A 19,118-nucleotide genomic window follows, 5' to 3' on the forward strand; every position below is an offset into this window, starting at 1 on the left:
ATGAAGTGTGGTGACAACGAGGAAGACCAGGGCGAGGGTGTAGGATCACAGCCGCCCTCAGATACCACCACCAGAGCCTGTTCGGCCAGTCGTCACTAATGTTGACGAAGTGGTTCAAGAAAAGGAGGATGGTAAAGGATCTCGGCCACGAGCATTATCCGAAGCTACACCACTCAAGCCTGAGTAGGAATCAAGACCTGACGAACCCCACAACATCGAGTAAGATGTCAACAACGGTCAACCGCTCTATACGGAAGATCGCCGACGAGCCGACGGGGAGGCTTGGCTAGCGGGACGTGCGACCGCTTGTGAGGAGAATGGGGGCATGATACCTCCTTCAGAGTATCCCCTGAAGTGGTCATGTAAAGACGACTGCATGTGTTTGTGGTGTGGTGGAGGGGACCAGGCTAGCCGCCCGGCCATTGACTTTGCGCAATCACTGCACGCTGCGGCTTATCAGCGACGGAGGAAAGGGGGGAGGGGGGCAATTTCTTCATTCATTTTCTTCGTTCCCAGCAGGATTACCAACAGCTTGGGACTAGCGTGAGTTGTGTTCTTTAATTAGTCAGTCGTAAAAAGACATCAGTCAAGTGTCAGCTAAGACGAACGAGGGCAGCTAAGCCCGTCCGTCCAAGCCTCACACTTGGTATTGCGTGATGTGGTGACTTACTCACGTAATCCCGCTATCTATCACACCTCAGCTTCAACTTCAATTGCCGCGAATATCGAAATATCTCCGCTCTCATTTTCCAAGTCGGCGATCGCTGCGTGCGCGCATTTCTTCTCCCAAAGTGCTGTCAACTTGTGGGCAGTGAGAGTCCTCTTTGTCGACGCCCCTCGCCATCCTCCTCTCAAAACCCCGGATTTAACCAATCTTTTCCATATACTCAAGTCCTTAAGCGCGCCAATTAATCAAAATGTTCAGACTATACGAGGTTGATCCCGATGCGGATACCCTTATCATAATCCCCACCCCGTCCAAGTCGTTCGCACCATGGGAAGAGGCGGCCCCTAATTCCGACGCATCGTCCGCCTACGCCGGGATCCTGCGCGGCACCTCGCGGCCGCCAAACACATACGCATCCATTGCCTCCGCGCCCGAGGTGCGCCTCAAGGTTTCGTCGCGGCATCTTAGTCTCGCATCCAAGCACTTTCGCAACAAGTTCCGGTATGACAATCCGATCGAGGCGGATGGAAGGGTGCACGTTACCCTGGGCGGGTATGACCCCAAGGCCGTGATTGTGGTCATGGACGCGGTGCACGGGCGCGGGCGCAAGGTGCCCAGGGCGGTCGACCTGGAGCTGCTGGCCAAGATCGCGGTGTTTGTGGATGCTTTCAAGTTCCATGAGGCTGTGCAGGTTTACGCCGAGCGGTGGTTTGAGGGGCTGGAGGGGGCGCTCCCAACCAAGTATGGGAGGGACCTGGTGCTGTGGATCTATGTGTCTTATGTCTTCCGCCAACAGGAGGTATTCAGGAGGGCGTCCAACGTGGCGATACTGCAGAGCAATGGTCCGATTCGGAGCCTGGGCTTGCAGCTCCGAGACGGCTTGATCAGTAAGGACTTTTTGCGCGTGCGAATGATTGTGTTGTTTGTTCGCTGATGAATATTGCAGGGGAAATCGACAGCCAGAGACAGCAGTTGGTGCGGCAGGCGCTGGACGTAATCTACGAGACGGTCGACGCCCTGCAGGAGGACGAGGCGCCATGTTCGCGCGGATGCGATACCTTCTTGCTAGGAGCGCTCGTCAAGTCCCTGCGCCGCCACAAGCTCATGTGGCCCAGACCCGTGAAGCCATTTATCGGGGTCAGCTTCGTCGGCATCTCGCAGTCTGTCGGGGAGGCAGGGTCCCAGCTGGCCCAGCTCGTGCCCGGCCTGTCGCTGAACGGCGCGGCAAACGTCAGGGAGATATCGAGGAAGCGGAAGACGCCGAACGCTGAGCCGAAGCAGACACTGACTCCCGACTCGTCGCCTGAGCTGCGGGCTACATTCGACGCTCACGATTGCGGCGTGAGGGGTGGCCTGGCAGAGAAGCTCGACGAGCTGGAGGCGGGTGTGACGGGGCTGGGTCTTGAGAGCAGACTTGGGTATTTGTTGTATTGATTAATTAGATAATAACCACCGGTCGTCTCCTTGTCGATAAAATTGACCATGACGTGAGTTTTGCCGTCCCACCTACTCAGACTTGGGCTCCTTCGCCTTCAGATCCCAGTTGTTCACGTGGCCGATGCCCGCGCACAGGTAGGTCGCGAAGCCCAACCATCCCAGATAAGGGATCTGGCAGTATGTTGAGACTTGGTCCACCGTGCTCCACAGGTAAGTCAGGTACGCATTGGTGCCGAGCAGGGCCAGGATGTCCACGGTTGCTGCGACAGGCTTCTTCAGGCCGAAGAACAGAGGGGTCCAGATGAGGTTGAGGGCAAGCTGGACCGAGTATACCGTGGCGGCGTGCCTCGTGGTGGCGATCACGTCAGGAGTGCTGAAAGGACTGGTGCCATTGGTGTATGCCCTATAAGAAGCGTAGCCCATGACACCGTAAAGGACGGTCCACACAGGACCAAAGACCCATGTTGGCGGCGACAGAGGTGGTTGGCGCAGGCGCATGTATGTGGTCTTGGTGTCTTTGTCTGGAGGACTGTCAGCGCACGCTTGAGACTGCCTTTGAGGAGCCCAGAATCAAGGTGTCAACCTACTGGAGACGCCAACGCCCACTGCACTGCCTAGGACGATGGGCGTGAGGATCGAGGCAGCCGGGCTGGCGAACAGCCGGTCGGGTAAAGTTAAGGCTGGTATGTGGGTCGTCATGATGAGAATCTGTGAGATGCGAGGTTTACCAGAAACCAGAAGCTAGAACAAGATGATGGGAAAAGGGGCGCTGGCCCGTCTTGCTTTATATATCAGTGGTATGATGTTGTCGTCGCCGAGGCTGTGGGCCGGGTTTGGTGGGGATGACGACACACTGCCGATGCGATCTCGTACTGAGACGCAGTTGCGGGACCTGCCGCCGCGTGCCCCCAATGTTGAGTGGAGCTCCAGGACGCTGCGTGAAATGACCTGCCAGCCTTCGGATTACCGAAACCTCCGATGTCCGTACCAGGCATTTCTGCAGGGGAAGGCCACTCAAGCGTGCCATCTCGAACAAGATATATTAACGTCTTCCATTCCGGCGTAGGGGCGATCCATGCCCTCGGAGGCATGATGTTTACTCCGACTGAAGCCCATTGATGCGCCCGAACGGGTCAAATACTATTGTTGTTATGTGCCGGTCCTTGTTGCGGCAGATACCGCCCCCTCTACCAAAGCTCCAGCATGCAAATAAAGAATGGCCGCTTGTCAGAATGCGCCCGAAACTTTTAGCTCTGTCGGGTCCAGCACGAGCCGGTTCGTCAGGGTCGGGATTGGACCCAGGGGTTTTCGATGGTAAGCTTGAGCCGGGGTGTTGTGTGAATTCCGTCATTCCGGTTATCGCCTGCGCCAGCGAAACTCCCCTCCTCGACTCTGTTATCGAGTGCAATTGTCGTCTAGCAAGAACCTACCAGATAATCAAATATTGCAGCCTGAAAGACCCTCAAGATGTGGCCATTTAGCAGCGGAGGCTTCACTGCCAAGAACATTCCCGACCTGACCGGCAAGGCCATCCTCGTCACCGGCGCCAACAGTGGTCTGGGTCTGCAGTCGGTGCTTGACCTCGCCCGCCACGGACCCAAGGAGATCTGGCTCACGTCCAGGACAACCGACAAGGCCGACCAGGCGATCAAAGAGATCAAGAAGGAGGTGCCCAATGCCAACCTCAAGTCGCTCAGCCTGGACCTGTCCTCGTTCGAGTCCATCAAGAGCGCAGCTCGCAGCTTCACGCAGGCGTCGCAGCGCATCGACATCCTGCTGCTCAACGCGGGCATCATGGCCTCGGACGCAGGCCTGACCAAGGACGGCTACGAGGTCCAGTTCGGCACCAACCACGTCGGCCACGCGCTGCTGACGAAGCTGCTGGCCCCGGTCCTTGACAAGACGGCGGCCGAGCCTGGGTCCGACGTCCGGGTGGTGGTTCTCACGTCGGCGGCCACGGCGATGGCCCCCAAGGACGGCATCGAGTTCGACACGCTCAAGACGCAGCAGGAGCCGATGGGGACGTGGACGCGCTACGGGCAGAGCAAGCTCGCCAACGCGCTCTTCGCGCGGCAGCTGGCCAAGCTGCACCCGACGTGGACGGTGTCGGCGATCCACCCGGGCGTCGTCACGACCAACCTGTCGCGGCACGTCCAGGACCGTTACTGGTGGGCCAAGGGGCTGATGCCCATCGCGAACCTCCTCCTGACTACCGTGCAGCAGGGCGCGCTGAACCAGCTGTGGGGGGCGACGGCTCCCAAGGGGGACATCAAGTCTGGCGAGATGTACTTCCCGGTCGCTGACCTGACGGGAGGGCGGCGTGGTCCGTTTGTCAAGGACGATGCGCTGGCGCAGAAGCTGTGGGACTGGACGGAGCAGGAGCTCAAGGGCCAGGAGCTTTGAGTTTCTCGGTTTCAGGCGAACGGGTGGGCAAGAGTGGTTGGCCAGTGCGCAGCGTGAGAGTTTTTATTACAATCGTTGCCTCCTGGGCTTGTCTCGTGTTCCACATGTGTAGTGATGGTGGTACATGCAGCTAGAGCAGTTGGTGTGTCTGTTGGCTGTTGGCTGTTGGTTGTCAAACGTTGGTTCCCGATTCTCCTTGCGCCTGTCGTGGGTGGGCTTGGCAGGTTGCAGCACTAGGTTGCATCTGTCAACATTCCATGTTGTCTTTAAAAACGAATTCCATAGAAATTAAAACAAGTAGCCCACAGCATGTTCCATCGCCGGCTGCCGGCTGCAAGGAGCCATCACCAGGTTCCGGTCTGACTTTGGTCGCAGACCCTCGCTCACTCACTGCATTCATCGAGGGTACAGCACGCAAGACAGCAGTTGAAGTAATAAGCCGGAGCATCTGGTCCGGGCCGATGACGGTTATCGCCTGCAGCGATTGGCGCCAGCACTACAGCGTCAGGCGAACTGCTTCAAGCCGCAGGACCCCACTGGGAGGCGAAACAGCTTGGCCGCAGCAGGTGGCTCAACTCACAGGGAGGCTCCAGGTGCTTTCTTACCAGCCCAGCTCTACATATCCTCATGCGTGACTGTTTAAGCAGCGTCGCTGGATATTTGTTTTCTCCCGCCTCCACCAACGATGGAGGATGTTGTTCGCACTCTACCCGAGGCGTCGGTACAGGAGACCAGCTTTGAGGATGACGCACTGACGGACAATGACGACGCTGCACGACGTCAACAACCCCCTCAACAAGAGACACAGGCAGAAGAGGCCGCTCCCAGCCCGGCTGCAAACAGCCCACGGCTACCGTACGGGTCTGTGTCGAGGCAGAATAGCCAGGAACCCAGCCACAATGGGTCCTCAAAGCTCACCACATCCTCCGGGTCCGCTGCTCGAGCCCTCGCGCCCGACCTCCTGCGGGGCCTGATGATGGTGCTCATGGCCCTGGATCACAACACCCTCGCCTTGAGCCCCTGGGAGCACGAGACCGCCATCAACGGTGAGGTTGACAGCGGGGAGCCGGTGCGCCGCTGGAACCGGCCAGTCGCCTACATCATCCGCTCGCTCACCCACCTCTGCGCATCAGGCTTCACCTTCCTGCTCGGCATGGGCGTCGTCTACTTTGGGAGGTCCCGTAGGGCCCTGGGCTGGTCCGCAGGCAGGATGGTCCAGCACTTCTTCGCCCGGGCCCTGGTGCTCACCTTCATTTGTGTCCCAATAGGGCTCGTGTTCACCCTGGGCAAGTTCTGGTTCATGAACGGCGTGCTGTTCGCCCTGGCGGTGGACTACCTCCTGGCCGGGCTGCTGTGGCTTCTCATCTCGAGGACCGAGGAGGCCTTAGCATTTGGCCTGCTGAAGGTCCTGCCGGATGCGAAGAAGGATGACGCCAGCGAGCCTTTGCTTGCCGACCGCAGGGGTGAGGAGGACATTGCCCCCGACAGGAAGATCATGCGTGCCTCCGATGTTTCGTGGCATTTCCACAATGCCATGCTGCTGGTCCTCGCGGTGGTCACGACCTGGTGGAATCTGTGGCTGTCTCCCACTGGGGCTCACTGCAAATCACCAGAGGGCACGCATGATCTCGCAGCTGCGATGAGCCCGCCGCAAAGCAACTGGTTCCGTGTATGGTTCCACCCTTTCATCGCAGGTGGTTTCGTCTCCGGCTATCCACCGCTGGCCTGGGTGTCCTTCGCAATCCTGGGCCTTCTCTACGGCCGCGTCGTCCTCGCTAGGCCATGGACCAAGACAGTCCTCACAGTCGGCAATATCATGGGGGCCTTGGCATTCTTGCTTGTCTTCACCCTGACACGCGTGCTGCAATTTGGTAACCTCTCCAAAGACTGCCTCCACATGCCAGAGCATGAGGCCAATCCAGACGCCAACCCTTACCTCGTCTCTTGGCAGTCATTCTTCTACCTCGTCAAGTACCCCCCTGACGTGGCATTCTGGTCGTACGGCATCGGCTTCAGCCTCTTGCTGCTTGCTTTCCTCGGGGCCCTCCCGGCAGTCGTGGCCTCGACGGTATTGAACCCCCTGCTTGTCTACGGGACCTCGGCTCTGTTCTTCTACATCACGCACCAGGTCCTGCTCCTCGCCACCGGGCTCATCTGGCTTCCCAGGTTCGGGCACGACAAGGGGTGGACCAATCCCCCGATCGGTGACAAGGTTGTGGGGATTGACAGCCTCTGGGTATACTGGCTTAACTGGGTGCTCGTACTCGCGGTGCTTTACCCCTTGTGTAGATTGTATGGGGCGTTCAAGAAGACAAAAGGGCCTGATTCACTCTGGAGGTTTTTCTAAGCTCTATCGGATAACTTATTGCGGTTAGGGCTCTCAATCTGAGGGTAGAAGACGTGCAAATACATTACATGTCTAGATCAGCTCATAGACGCCTTGAATCAACAACTCCATAGTCTCGTCTACAGGCATGTAACATAATGCCAAGACTCCACAAATAGAATGATTGAATCTCCCCGCCCCTGCCCTCCTTGCCCGGGAAATCTCCAGTATCTACATGAGTACATAATTGGCTCCGACCATTGTGGCAGATAGCTTGTGTAGATCTTTTTGTATGCGCCTTAGGATCCGAGAGGTGCTCTTGGATAACGAGGGAGCTGATTCACAGCAAGGAGGGAGTTATGCATCTGACCACAGGTGGGCAGTGAGGATGGCTTTGATATAAATCCATACTAGGCGACGGGGGAAGGCGTAGAAGAGGAGCTGCCCACTTGGCGCTGTCGTTGGCCCAACACTTTTTCGACCAACTCACTCCTTCGACAAGCTCGGATAGCTGGACAGGCGGGCAACATCCATCTTCTAAATCAGATCCGGCACGCCTAGGCTGCCAGGATTAGGAACTCGTGGTATATGAGAGAAGTGCGATTAAGGCGAAGGTGGTTATGGGCTATTTAAAGAGATAGGTAAATAAAACACCTATATGCAGGGTACGGCGCAAGGATATTATACGTTCCAAGACGGCAGCGGCGCCTGTCCAAGGCCTAGCAGCATGAGCCTGGAAGGGGGCTGGTTGGCGTTATATGTAAGCCGAAGAAATATTATTTAAGCAAGTTCAAGATAACATTAGCATATCATAAATATATATATTTATAACAATTAACTGGAATGGATGTTGGAATTAATTTAAGGAGGGAAATAAGTTTATTATATAAAATTGTAAAAGAATTAAAGAATATTAACAATAGCATTTTAAGAGATTTATAATATATACCAAATGTCAACCGCTCCTGGCGTCTGGGAAGATATCATGCGTGCGTAAGAGGGAATGAGAAACAGAGGTCAGAAGTGTCCGCATTGTGACCGATGGATCATTCCGATGTTTTATTCATATGTGCCAAGTGGTTTCGTTCTTAATCCGTGTACAGACAAAGCTGTATGTGGTCCCTTCATCATACAGTGCTAAACGCTTAAAGACCTAGCGTTAGATGAGAAAACAATGAAGGTCTGTGGTCTCTAATACTTTGTTTCTATTCCTTTCCTGCCCAATTTTCCTCCCAACTATCATAACATAACAAGACTTTTCCCCTATGATCTAAATGACTAGTAAATTACCATCTAGAAATGCCTTAGCCTAGCAAGCAACTTATGTACTTTCTCTTAAACTAAGGCTGATAAAGGTATACTTTAATAGATCGTGTAGCATCTGTTGTTTTATACTGCAAATATCCTGTTTCAAAGAGAAAAGCAGAAATATCTCGTCCATGTTTGTGTGGACCCACGATCTCGCCCAGACGGTCTCCGCCTTGATTATCCTGGCCGCGAAGGCCAAGATCGCCATCGTCTCCATCGTCCATCATCATCATCACTAGACGCATGAGCTCAAGAGTACCCAAGCCGAGGTGAGACTTCCTGAACCACAATATGAGGGAAGGCCATGCTTACTCATAGTCACCTCCTTTTTCTTCTTGCCCCCCCCCCCCGGCAGAACATTTGACGGCCTTAGCTGCCACAGATTCACTGCTAGTACTGCTGCGAATAAATCACGATCAAGGCTGCCACGACCTTAATCGCCCCCCACAAAACAGTCACCAACGCCCAGTACGCCACGATAACGACCACCGCGTACACCCAGTCACGTGAAGTAGATGGAAAGCCAATCTTGGCGGCCACAGCAGTGTTAGTAGCAATATCAATTGCATGCCTATAGCGATCTTTTAACTGGTCGGATGGAAGAGGGAGCTGGTAACGGGGGTCCTCCATTGCAAGAAGAGCAAATGCCTCAGCTGCAGTGACCGCAGCAACAACGGCAGTGTAGGAGTGCGTGGTGGAAACAGCAACAGCGATAGCTTGACCGGTGCGGGCGGCGACCAACCTAGGATCCCGCTCGTCAAATGCACGAGTTATCCCAGTAACAGTTGGACAAGCGGCAGCATCAGCAACTCCATTACGTGACGATCTATGTGGGGGAGGTGTCTGAGTCGCTGGGTTGTGGCCATGAAGATTCTCGAGGGTCACACTCTCGCAAATGAATATTCGACCATGATGAGTGGAACTATGAGAAAGGGCGCCACGAAGGCCCGAGGTAGCGTTGGGGGTCGGCGGAGTGTCCTCATGAGTATTAGGATCTGGCCGTGGATTTGGCCCTGTAAGAATACCTTATAAGTCTACTCCGCACCTTCCTGGCATTTTTAGATTCTTACAGGCCCTCCGGGTGTTGTTTCTTGAGAAAGGGCGCCTGTGACGTAAGGGGGTAGCGGATTTGTAACGAAATACACAAGGGCTTCTAGAACTAGATTAGGGAACCAAATGGGGTTGCTGACAGCCAATTTAATTAAAGTATCTTGCAAAGTATCTATGTATATTAAAAGAAGCTAATGCTAGGCAAGCTACGGAAGGTATAATGTATTAAATGAAAGGGGAGTGCTTAGTTATCCCCCAATATGCTCAACCTTTAAAAAATGCATATATCCTTATATGCTTTAATATTATTAAATAATCTTATAATTACTTTTTCTTTAAGAGTTCTTAGTCTTAATTAATTTATTATTCATTTTTATTATTCCATTTATTAAATTTACCGGCTTAGTTAATAAACTTATTAAGTTTAGTAGCTTAATTGCTGGCTTAATTAATAAACTTATTAAGTTTAGCAGTTTAATTAGTAAACTTATTAAGTTTGGCAGCCTATTTAATGAATTTATTAAGTTTAGCAACCTATTTAATAAACTTATTGGGTTTATTAGCTTATTTAAATTTAGCGGCCTAGCTAAATTTAGCGGCTTAGTTAAATTTATTAGCTTAGTTAATGGAAACTAAATTTAAATTTGCAATAAGTATATTTATAATAGCTATAATTAAAGCAAAAACGTTAATAATTGCAACTTAAGGGTTTTAATTAATAACTTTATTATTATTTATAATGTAAATATTAATTTATATACCCTTCTTTTTCTTTCTTAAGCCTTAATAAACCTTTTTAAGCTTAATAATCTTTTTATTTATTAAGAATTCTTTAAAATTATTTAAGTTTTTAGCTTAATCCTTATTTTTCTTTTTATTTTTATTATTAAATTGCTTAAATTTATTAAGCTTTATATCTTTTGCTAATATAGTAAAAAGCTATATATTAAGTATCTTTAAGGCGTTATCTTAAAGCAATTTATTTAATTAAGCCTTTAAGTTTAAGTAAAGTTTTTTTGCTAATTTCTTAACCTTATTATAATTAGCGTTATTATTATTATTTTGCTAATTTATTTAAAAATTCTTTTTAAGCTATATAGAAGGATTTATATTAAAGTTATATTTATTATTTTTTTATTAATTAATGGTTTCTTTATTACTATAATTTTGCTTAATATTTTGGTATAAATAATTAATAATATTAAGGTTTATAATTAAATTAAGCAAACCCTTTTCTTAATAATTATAGGCATAATAACCTTTAAATTTATAAAAAAAATAAGTAAGCTTATTATAATCCTTTTAAGTAACTTTCTTAATAATATAATAAGGAATATAGCATTAATAATAAACATTACCTTAATTATAAAGATCTTTGCAATATATATTATAAAGTATTTAAGTTGCTATATATTAAGCTATAATCTTTACATTTTATCTTTTAAGCTTAATAAAAAAGTTTTTATTTAAAATATTAATTAATAAGTACTTAAAGCGTATTTATATAATATTAATGCAATTAGCCTTAAAAAGGAATTTTATATTACTATCTTAAATAAAGCAAAAAATCACAACATTTTATTTACCGCTAGTTATAATTATTTAAGTATAAACTTTAATAAGGTTATAATAAACTTCTTTATTAAATAAGGCTTAAAGATAGGTTTTAATTTTATTAATTTAGGCATTATAAGGCATAATAATATAAATTTAAGGCCTTATTAATATATTAATATTTAAAATATAAGATTAGTAAATATAAGCTGCTATTTCTATTAATAGCTAAGCTTATATTATATTAATAAAGCTAATGCCTTTCTTAATTATTATAAATTAATATATTAAAGAAATATAATTATTAAAGAATAACTTAATTACCTTATTATTAATAAGATTAAAATTTATTTTAAAAATATATATATTATGAATAAGCTGTTAAATAAATATATATTAAGCGTAAATTAAGTTAAAAGGTATGCAAGAGTTAAAAATGGTTTATATGTTTTTATTATAAAAGATATTAAATGCAAAATCTTAAAGTTTCTTATGCTATTAATGGTTTTTTATAAAAAAGGCAATATAATTAGGTTTTATAATTATAACTTAATAAAAAAGGGGTATTAAGAGCTAATTAAAGTAAATATTCTTATATTTATTATTTTTATTATATTATTTATTAATAAATAGTTTATTTTAGCAATAATTATTAATAAGTATAAAAAGGTAATAGTTAAATATAGTTTGCATTTAATAAATATATAATTTAAATTCTTATAATGCTTTATTAATAAGGATAATTATAAGATTTATAAGTTTCTTATATATTAAGGATTAAGTAATAATAAATATATAAATAATAACCTTAGCTTTATTAAGGATTTCTTTTATAAACTTATTAATATTTTTATTTAAAATCTTTATTTTATTTAAGGTTAGGATATTAACTAAGTTATTAAGTTAATATAGCAAGTATATTAAGTTAAGCTTATATTTATTTTATAATTTTTAAAGTATAATATTTTTTAATTTTTAAATGCTACTATATTTATTATAAATAAATTCCCTAATATAATTTATAAAATTACACAGCTTTTTAAGCTATATACCTAAGCATAAAATATTAAAGATTTTTAAGGCTTAATATATACTCTTATTATGCTTAAGGCAAAAGCTTTTCTTTAATGCCTTGCTCTTTAATTATAAGTTAATAATGTAAATAATAAGTTTATTAAATTACAAATTAATATTAAGTATTTTATGCATTAAGATTGCAGCGTTATTACCATTTGCATTTTAATTAATAATAATTATAACTTAAGGATTGCAATTAAGGTTTTTAAGTTTAAATTATTTAGCTTATAAAGTTATTTTCTTATAAATATTATTTATAATAACTACCTTTTTTTTTAATCTTTATAATTAAGATTATATTATAAATAGTTTTATTCTTAAACCTTATTATTAATAATATTAATAAATATTATAAGTTTTAATGCTTTTTATAAATTAACTTAGCATAATTATTCATTATTAAAAAAGAATAGCTATAATTAAAGTTATAATAATAAGTATTTTAAATAATAATAAATAAAGACTTGCAATATATTTTTCATTTTATAATATTTACTTTAATAAATTAATAAATATATTATTATTAAGTAAAACTTAAGCTAAATGCAAAGTTAAGAATTTTATAATAATTTTAAATTTTCTAGCTGCATTTATTAATATTATTCTTATGTTACTTGCCTTTAATTAAATAAGCATTATTATTGTTATTTAAGGATGTTATAATAATTAGCTTAATATTATATTATATATTATCCTTATTAAATTAATGCTTATTATTTAAAAAGCCAAGATTTAAGTTATCCTTATTAAGAATTTTTACTGCCTTTAATTAATAAATTATATATAATGCATTTTAAATAAATAAGTATATATAAGCAAGAAGGTGTAATGGGCTTGGGCTATTGCCCAAGCTATAATGCATGCCCATGTTAGGCTTACACTATACTCAACCCTCTTATATAATAAAGCATATACTTAAAAAATAAATTTAAAGTTAAGCCCTTTTAAAACCTAACTTACTTCTTCAATATTATAATTTATAACTTTTTTTAAATACTTTTTAATAAATACTTAAGGCCAACCTATAATATTAAATTATAATCTTTAAATTATATTAAGGAGGATACTTATATTATAAAGGTAAATAACCTTATACTTAAGATATTAACCTTTTTATAAAATGCATAATTAAGAATTCCTTAACTTACTTTAATATTAAGTTATAAAAATGCTTAAAAAGCATTTTAACCCCCTTAGCTATTTATAATAATACTTATTAATATTAATAGTAATATTGCTATATCTTTCTTTATAATAATGCTTTACTAACTTATAAAGCTTAAAATATATGCAAACCCTTTTAACTTATCTTTAATTTAATATAAGCTGCTTTTAATTAAGCCTTTATTTAATAATATTTAAGATAACTTTTTAGCTTAAAAAATAATAATATAATATAAGCTATAAATTAATATAAACTTTATTAAAGGTTTTTAAAAATATTAAATCTTTTTATAAAATTAGCTATTTATTAAAGTATAATTATATATTATAATATTTTATAAATAAAGCAAGCCTTAAAATAGCTTTAATATAAATAAATTCTTTAAATACTTAAAATATTGCTATAAAAACCTATATTAATAAGTAATTACTTTAATTAAGCTTAAGATATTTTAAATATAAAATTATAATAACTTTGCTTAATTTTATATTTAATTTAAATAATTAATAATATAAGCTAAGAATCTTAAATAATTAAGTAAAATAAAGCTAAATTACTTTTATAATTAATTTTCTTTATAATTTTATAATAAAGCTATTAAAGCATTAATTTTATATATAAATTATAATAAGGTAATAAATATATATTATTAAATTACTTATAAGCTAAAGGCATGAAACCTTAAGCATTAATAATATATAAGCTTATCCTTATGCTTTTTAAAGCCCTTAGCCTAAAAGTAATAAGTAATAAATTAAGATATAGCAATAATAAATATAGTTATAATAAGTATAATAAGGAGTTAAAGCGCTAAAAATAAGGGGCTATAAGGGTAGCAAAGCGCTTCTTTTTCTTAGTTAATTAGCGGCTAAGCTAAAGTGCTTTAAATTTTTAAATTTAAGAAAAAGGCTTAACAAGGATATAAAATATATTTATATTATAGCTAATAAGAGTACTTTATAATAAATTATAAATTTCTTTTTATAGCTATATTAATTTAAGTTTAAGTTATAAAGCTAGCTATATCTTATAAAAAGAACCTTATTAATGTTAAGAAAAAAGATTAGCTTTTAAATAAAATCTTATTTAAAAATATAAGCCTTCTTTATAAGTTTAATTTATATAAAAATAATATTAATAAGTATAAAATAAATTAAATAAGCCTTTTTTTTTAATCCTTATTATTATAAATTATAAGCATATTATTATTACTTAAGTAAATAATAAGTATAGCTATTATATTATTATAAATAAGTAATAAGCATAAAAGGTAAAATTAAAGCTAATAGCTTTACTTATTTTAAGAAATTTAAAAATAATTATTAGCTTATTATAAAGTTAATATATTATATATATAATATGGCTTTCTTTAAATATTAATGCATAATAAGTTTTTATTTTAGCTTATATAATTTTAAATATAGCTTATTCCTTTTTGCTAAGCCTGCCTTAATTATATTATTATAACATTTTATTAAATTTAGCTTATAGCTATATAATAATTAATATAGCTTAAGGGATAATTATAAAGAAAGAGGGTTAATAAAATATAAGTAGTTTAGCTTAGTTAATTTTTAGGGTGGTTATAAAGGTATGAATAAATTGCTTATCTTATAATAAAATAGCAAATATTATCTTAGTAAAAATAAGCCTAAGTAAAATTATATAAATTCTTTAAACTATAGCTTTTTAAGAAAGAAATAATAATAATGTAAAGCAGCATAAAGTTAAGCCCTTATTAAAAGAAATATAAAACTTTATTAATCTTTTTAATAAAAATTAAGCTTTTGCCTTTTTATTATATTAAGATTAATTTAATTATTATATTCATTTATTATTAATAAAGAATAGGTTTATATTAGCATTATTATAAGGCTTATTATATAATATGCTTTAAAATTAGCTATTTAAGTTATGGAAATAAGTTATAAAACTTTATAATAAGGGCTAAATAAAGACTAGCTCCTTACTTATAATAACCTTAATTCTTTTAATATATAAGGTAAGTAAGGGGTAATAATTTTATATAAACTATCATACCTTAAATAAGATAACTTAATAAAATTATTACCCCCTCCCCCTTATTAAGAAAATATTATGCTTTTTTTTAATGCTTAATAATTTATAAAGCTAAATATTTATACAATCTTTTATTAAATATAAATAATAAAAAGGTAAGAGTATTTAATAGCATTTTAAACTTAATTTAGGTTATTTAAATAGCTAATTTATCCCTTTAATTTATTTAATGTACCTATTATATTTTAATAATATATTAATTTAATTTTAGCTAATATTTTAAAAAACTATATAATAATATACTTAAATAATATATTAATATTCTCCTTAAGCTTAAAAAGGAATTATATAAGGAAAATATAAGAGGTTTTATATTATTTATAAAATATTAAGCTAAACTTAAATTAAGATAAATATAAATTTATAATAAAAAAAATAAAGTATTTAAGCTTTATTATTATAGCTAAAGTAAATATTTAAATAAACTTAAAAAAGATTAAAGTAATTTAAAAATAAAAAGCATTATAAATAATTTATAATATTTAAAGCTTTATAAGGTTTATAAACTTTTATTATAACTTTATTAAGAACTTTTTTAAGATTATTAACCCCTTTCTTTATCTTATTATTAAAAAGACTTCTTTTTAATAAAAAAGCAAGAAAAACATAACTTTTCGCTATCTTAAGGTAATATTTATAAAAATATTAATTTTAATTAAATAAAATCTAAACTTAAGTATAATAATAAAGGCGGATTACTTAAAGATAGCTCTTAATATATATTTATTAATTTAAAAAAAGGGGGCCCTTTACTTAATTACCTATTATTTTATAAAGCTTTCTTTAATATAATAAAATTATATTATTTATAATAAAAAGCTATTAATAATAATTAAGGCCTTAAAAGCATAATTATTTATGCTTTAAAGTATATTTTATTTATTTATAATATTTATAAATTATAAGGGCCTTAAGTACTTTATTAACCCTTAATTTCTTTTAAAAAGATAAGCTTAATAAGTTAAAACTTTATCCCTTTTTTATTATAATCTTTAATACTACTTAAGAATGCAAGCATAGTATCTTAATGCATTATTATAATGAAAATAAAATAAGATAACCTTAAAAGAAAACTATATAATTAAAATACTTTAATTAATCTTAATAGCAAATTTTAATGCCTATGCTATTATACTTATAAGGCTATAATTATTTAATAAATTAATATTAATTATGCTTTAAAATAAGGAAGTTTAATAAAATTTATAATATAAAATTTATTATAAGGTAGTTATATTTAGCTAATAATAATTCCCTAAGAAAGTTAAAATAATAATTTAAATTATTAATTATACTTTTAATATATGCAATGCGCTTTAATTTTAAGGCTGGCTATAGCTTTTAAGCTAAGAACTGCTTACTATATTAATGCTATAATAGGCTTATAACTCTTTTATAACAAGGCATTTAAAATAAAAAGGAACCTTTTAAGTTCTTTTATGCAACTTTTATTAAAATAATATATTACAAGCTATTTAATGTTTTATTTAAAATTACAATATATATTATTAAATTTAGCTTAATTAATAGCTATAATAAGGCCTGCTTTACTTTATCCTTTCTCTAAACCGCTATTAATTTTAAATATTTATTAACTTTATAATAAACTTATTAATTTATAAGGGCAACCCATATTACTTAATAATTATTATAAACTACCTTTTAAAATAGGTTTTCTTAAAAGCAATGCATTTTATAATTATAAAGAACTATGCATAATGCTTTATTACTTTATAATAATGCCATTATAAGTTCCTTATATTTATTATTAGCAACTAAGGCTTTAATTAAATAAGGGCGTTTTAAACTTCTTTATATATTTAAATAAGCATAAAATACCTCCTATTTATAGCATATTATCTTAAAATAAATAGCAATATAAAGTAAATAAATTAAGAAGTATAAAAATACTTATGCAATATTATTACCTTCTTATAAAACAATTAAGCTAACCACCTTTTAATTTACTAAATAACGCTAAATAATAAAGATTTAATAATAACCAGCTAAAGCCTAAATTAATTAATAAATAAGTTTAATATATAGGCAATCCCAAGCTCTTTAAATATAATAACATTTATAGCTAATTTTAAGGGCTAAGTAGTTACATTCTTAAATTATTTCTAAATTAAAATAAATATTACCTAAGCTATTATTATTTTTATTTAGCAATAATAAGAGCGAATAGTTAATAAACACCGCTAAATAGCAAAAAGGTTTTGCATTAATAACTAAGTATAACTATTCCTAAAACACTTTTAAATTACCTAATTAATAAAAAAGCTTAATTAGCTATACTAAAAATATATTATAATAAATATCCTTATACCTTAAATAATTATTTTAAATATATTAAGCTAAGTTTATCTTATCTTTAATATTAACTAAATTAAGCATATTATAAAGAATTTATTACTTACTTAAATATTTATAAATACTTAACTAAGTATTATGCTAATTTTAAATAAAGTAAATAAGGGTTAAAATAAGGAGTATCTTATAAAGGAAATCTTAGTAATTAAGAATGCATTAAGGTACTTATAAAATAATTTCCCTAAAAGGCAAGTTTATATTAAATAAAAAAGTTAAAATATATTAATATAAAAACTTCTTAAAAACTTATAAGGATTAACAACCCTTAATTTATTTAAAGCATAATAAGAAAATGCTGCTACTTATAAGGAATTACTTATTTAAGGTAATTATAAAGCAAGCTTATATTAAGCTTAATAAGCTTATTTAAAGGTAAAATGCAAAGTAATAAGGATTATAAATAGGGATGAAATAAAAATAAGTAATTTATTTTCATTATGCTATTTAGCTAAAAAAGCAGCTTTATTTATATAGGCTTTAAATATATTAAGTAAAGCAAAATAATAATAAGATTTAAATTTATAATTTTACCTATAAATAAGCGCTTTTAATTAACTAAAACTTATTATATACCCATTTTAAATCTAGCTAGCTTTCTTCCTTAGCATAACTTAAACTATAATAATACATATCTTTATACATTAATAACCCATATAAAACTTAATGCAATACTTTAACTAAGTTATTTAAAAAGCAAGAAACTCATAATCCCCTTAAAATTCCTCTGCTTATTACTTTATCTAAGTAAATATAATATAAATTATTTTATTAAAACGCTCTTAAAATAACGCTAAGATAAAAGCAAGTTATATACATAATAATAAGAATTAAACCTATATTATTACCAATAAAACATAACGCTTCTTATTACTTAAATTTACTATATATATAACTAAGGCTTATTTAATAATAATAATAATAATAATGCTTATGCTTCTTAAAAAGAAATAGCTTGCGCTTATTTAAGTTAAAACTTAAAGTATAATTATAATAATAAAACCTGCTTAAACTTAGCTAAGCATTTTAATAAAAATACATAAAAAGATTAAGGCAGCTTAAGTTAAATATAAAGCATAAAGAATAAGAAATTAAATAAATAATAGCTTAAATAACTTTAAGCATTATAATAAACTTTTAATAATAATAATCCTTAAAATAATTAAGGCGCTCTTATTTTTATTATTAATATAGGCTAAACTTATATAAAGAACAAATCTTACTTTAAGATTTATTATAATATATTTAACCTCCTATATACTACTTTAAAGCATATTAAAAATATTAACTATGCCTTAAACAACTTACTAAAGCTAATTACCTATTATAAATATATTAAGATTATAATATATAATAGCATTATTATAAATAAAGGTTAAAAACTTTATTATATTAAGCATACCTTAAGAAATGCAAGGAGCTAAGGCAGCATAATTATTATTAATAAGGTTGATAATAAGGGCTAATTTATGCATATAGGTAGCTAAAGCAAAGATAAGTATAACTAACAAAGGCTTTTATTAAGCTAGGGCAAGTAAATAATTAAATGCATACATAGCAGCATTAAAAAGGGCTATAAATTTAATAACATTACTCTTAATTATATTAAGTTTATCTTTATACTAAAATATATATAAAATATGCTTATAATTAATATAATATATACTTAAAAAGGTATAAAA

At 36.0% G+C, this 19,118-nt stretch overlaps 5 protein-coding genes across 5 annotated transcripts; 4 read left to right on the top strand and 1 right to left on the bottom strand.

Annotated features, from left to right (window-relative positions):
• INS49_006538 (uncharacterized protein) lies at positions 1–290 on the top strand (the record flags this gene model as incomplete). The annotated part of the gene is made up of 2 exons (XM_043167310.1): positions 1–39; positions 111–290. The coding sequence occupies 2 exons, from the start codon at positions 1–3 to the stop codon at positions 288–290; spliced, it is 219 nt and encodes a 72-aa protein (XP_043028454.1).
• A 627-nt stretch (positions 291–917) lies between these two features.
• Positions 918–2,101, top strand: INS49_006539 (uncharacterized protein; the record flags this gene model as incomplete). The annotated part of the gene is made up of 2 exons (XM_043167311.1): positions 918–1,554; positions 1,614–2,101. 2 exons carry the CDS (start codon positions 918–920, stop codon positions 2,099–2,101), a joined length of 1,125 nt encoding a protein of 374 aa, XP_043028455.1.
• Positions 2,102–2,173: 72 nt separating this feature from the next.
• INS49_006540 (uncharacterized protein) lies at positions 2,174–2,803 on the bottom strand (the record flags this gene model as incomplete). The annotated part of the gene is made up of 2 exons (XM_043167312.1): positions 2,174–2,625; positions 2,692–2,803. The coding sequence occupies 2 exons, from the start codon at positions 2,801–2,803 to the stop codon at positions 2,174–2,176; spliced, it is 564 nt and encodes a 187-aa protein (XP_043028456.1).
• A 768-nt stretch (positions 2,804–3,571) lies between these two features.
• On the top strand, positions 3,572–4,507 carry INS49_006541 (uncharacterized protein; the record flags this gene model as incomplete). The annotated part of the gene is made up of 1 exon (XM_043167313.1): positions 3,572–4,507. One exon carries the CDS (start codon positions 3,572–3,574, stop codon positions 4,505–4,507), a length of 936 nt encoding a protein of 311 aa, XP_043028457.1.
• Positions 4,508–5,192: 685 nt separating this feature from the next.
• INS49_006542 (uncharacterized protein) lies at positions 5,193–6,854 on the top strand (the record flags this gene model as incomplete). Its single annotated transcript, XM_043167314.1, has 1 exon — positions 5,193–6,854. The coding sequence occupies one exon, from the start codon at positions 5,193–5,195 to the stop codon at positions 6,852–6,854; it is 1,662 nt and encodes a 553-aa protein (XP_043028458.1).
• Between the last annotated feature and the right edge of the window lie 12,264 nt (positions 6,855–19,118).

This window comes from Diaporthe citri (genome assembly GCF_014595645.1).
Source record: "Diaporthe citri strain NFHF-8-4 chromosome Unknown scaffold_2, whole genome shotgun sequence".
NCBI lineage: Eukaryota > Fungi > Ascomycota > Sordariomycetes > Diaporthales > Diaporthaceae > Diaporthe > Diaporthe citri.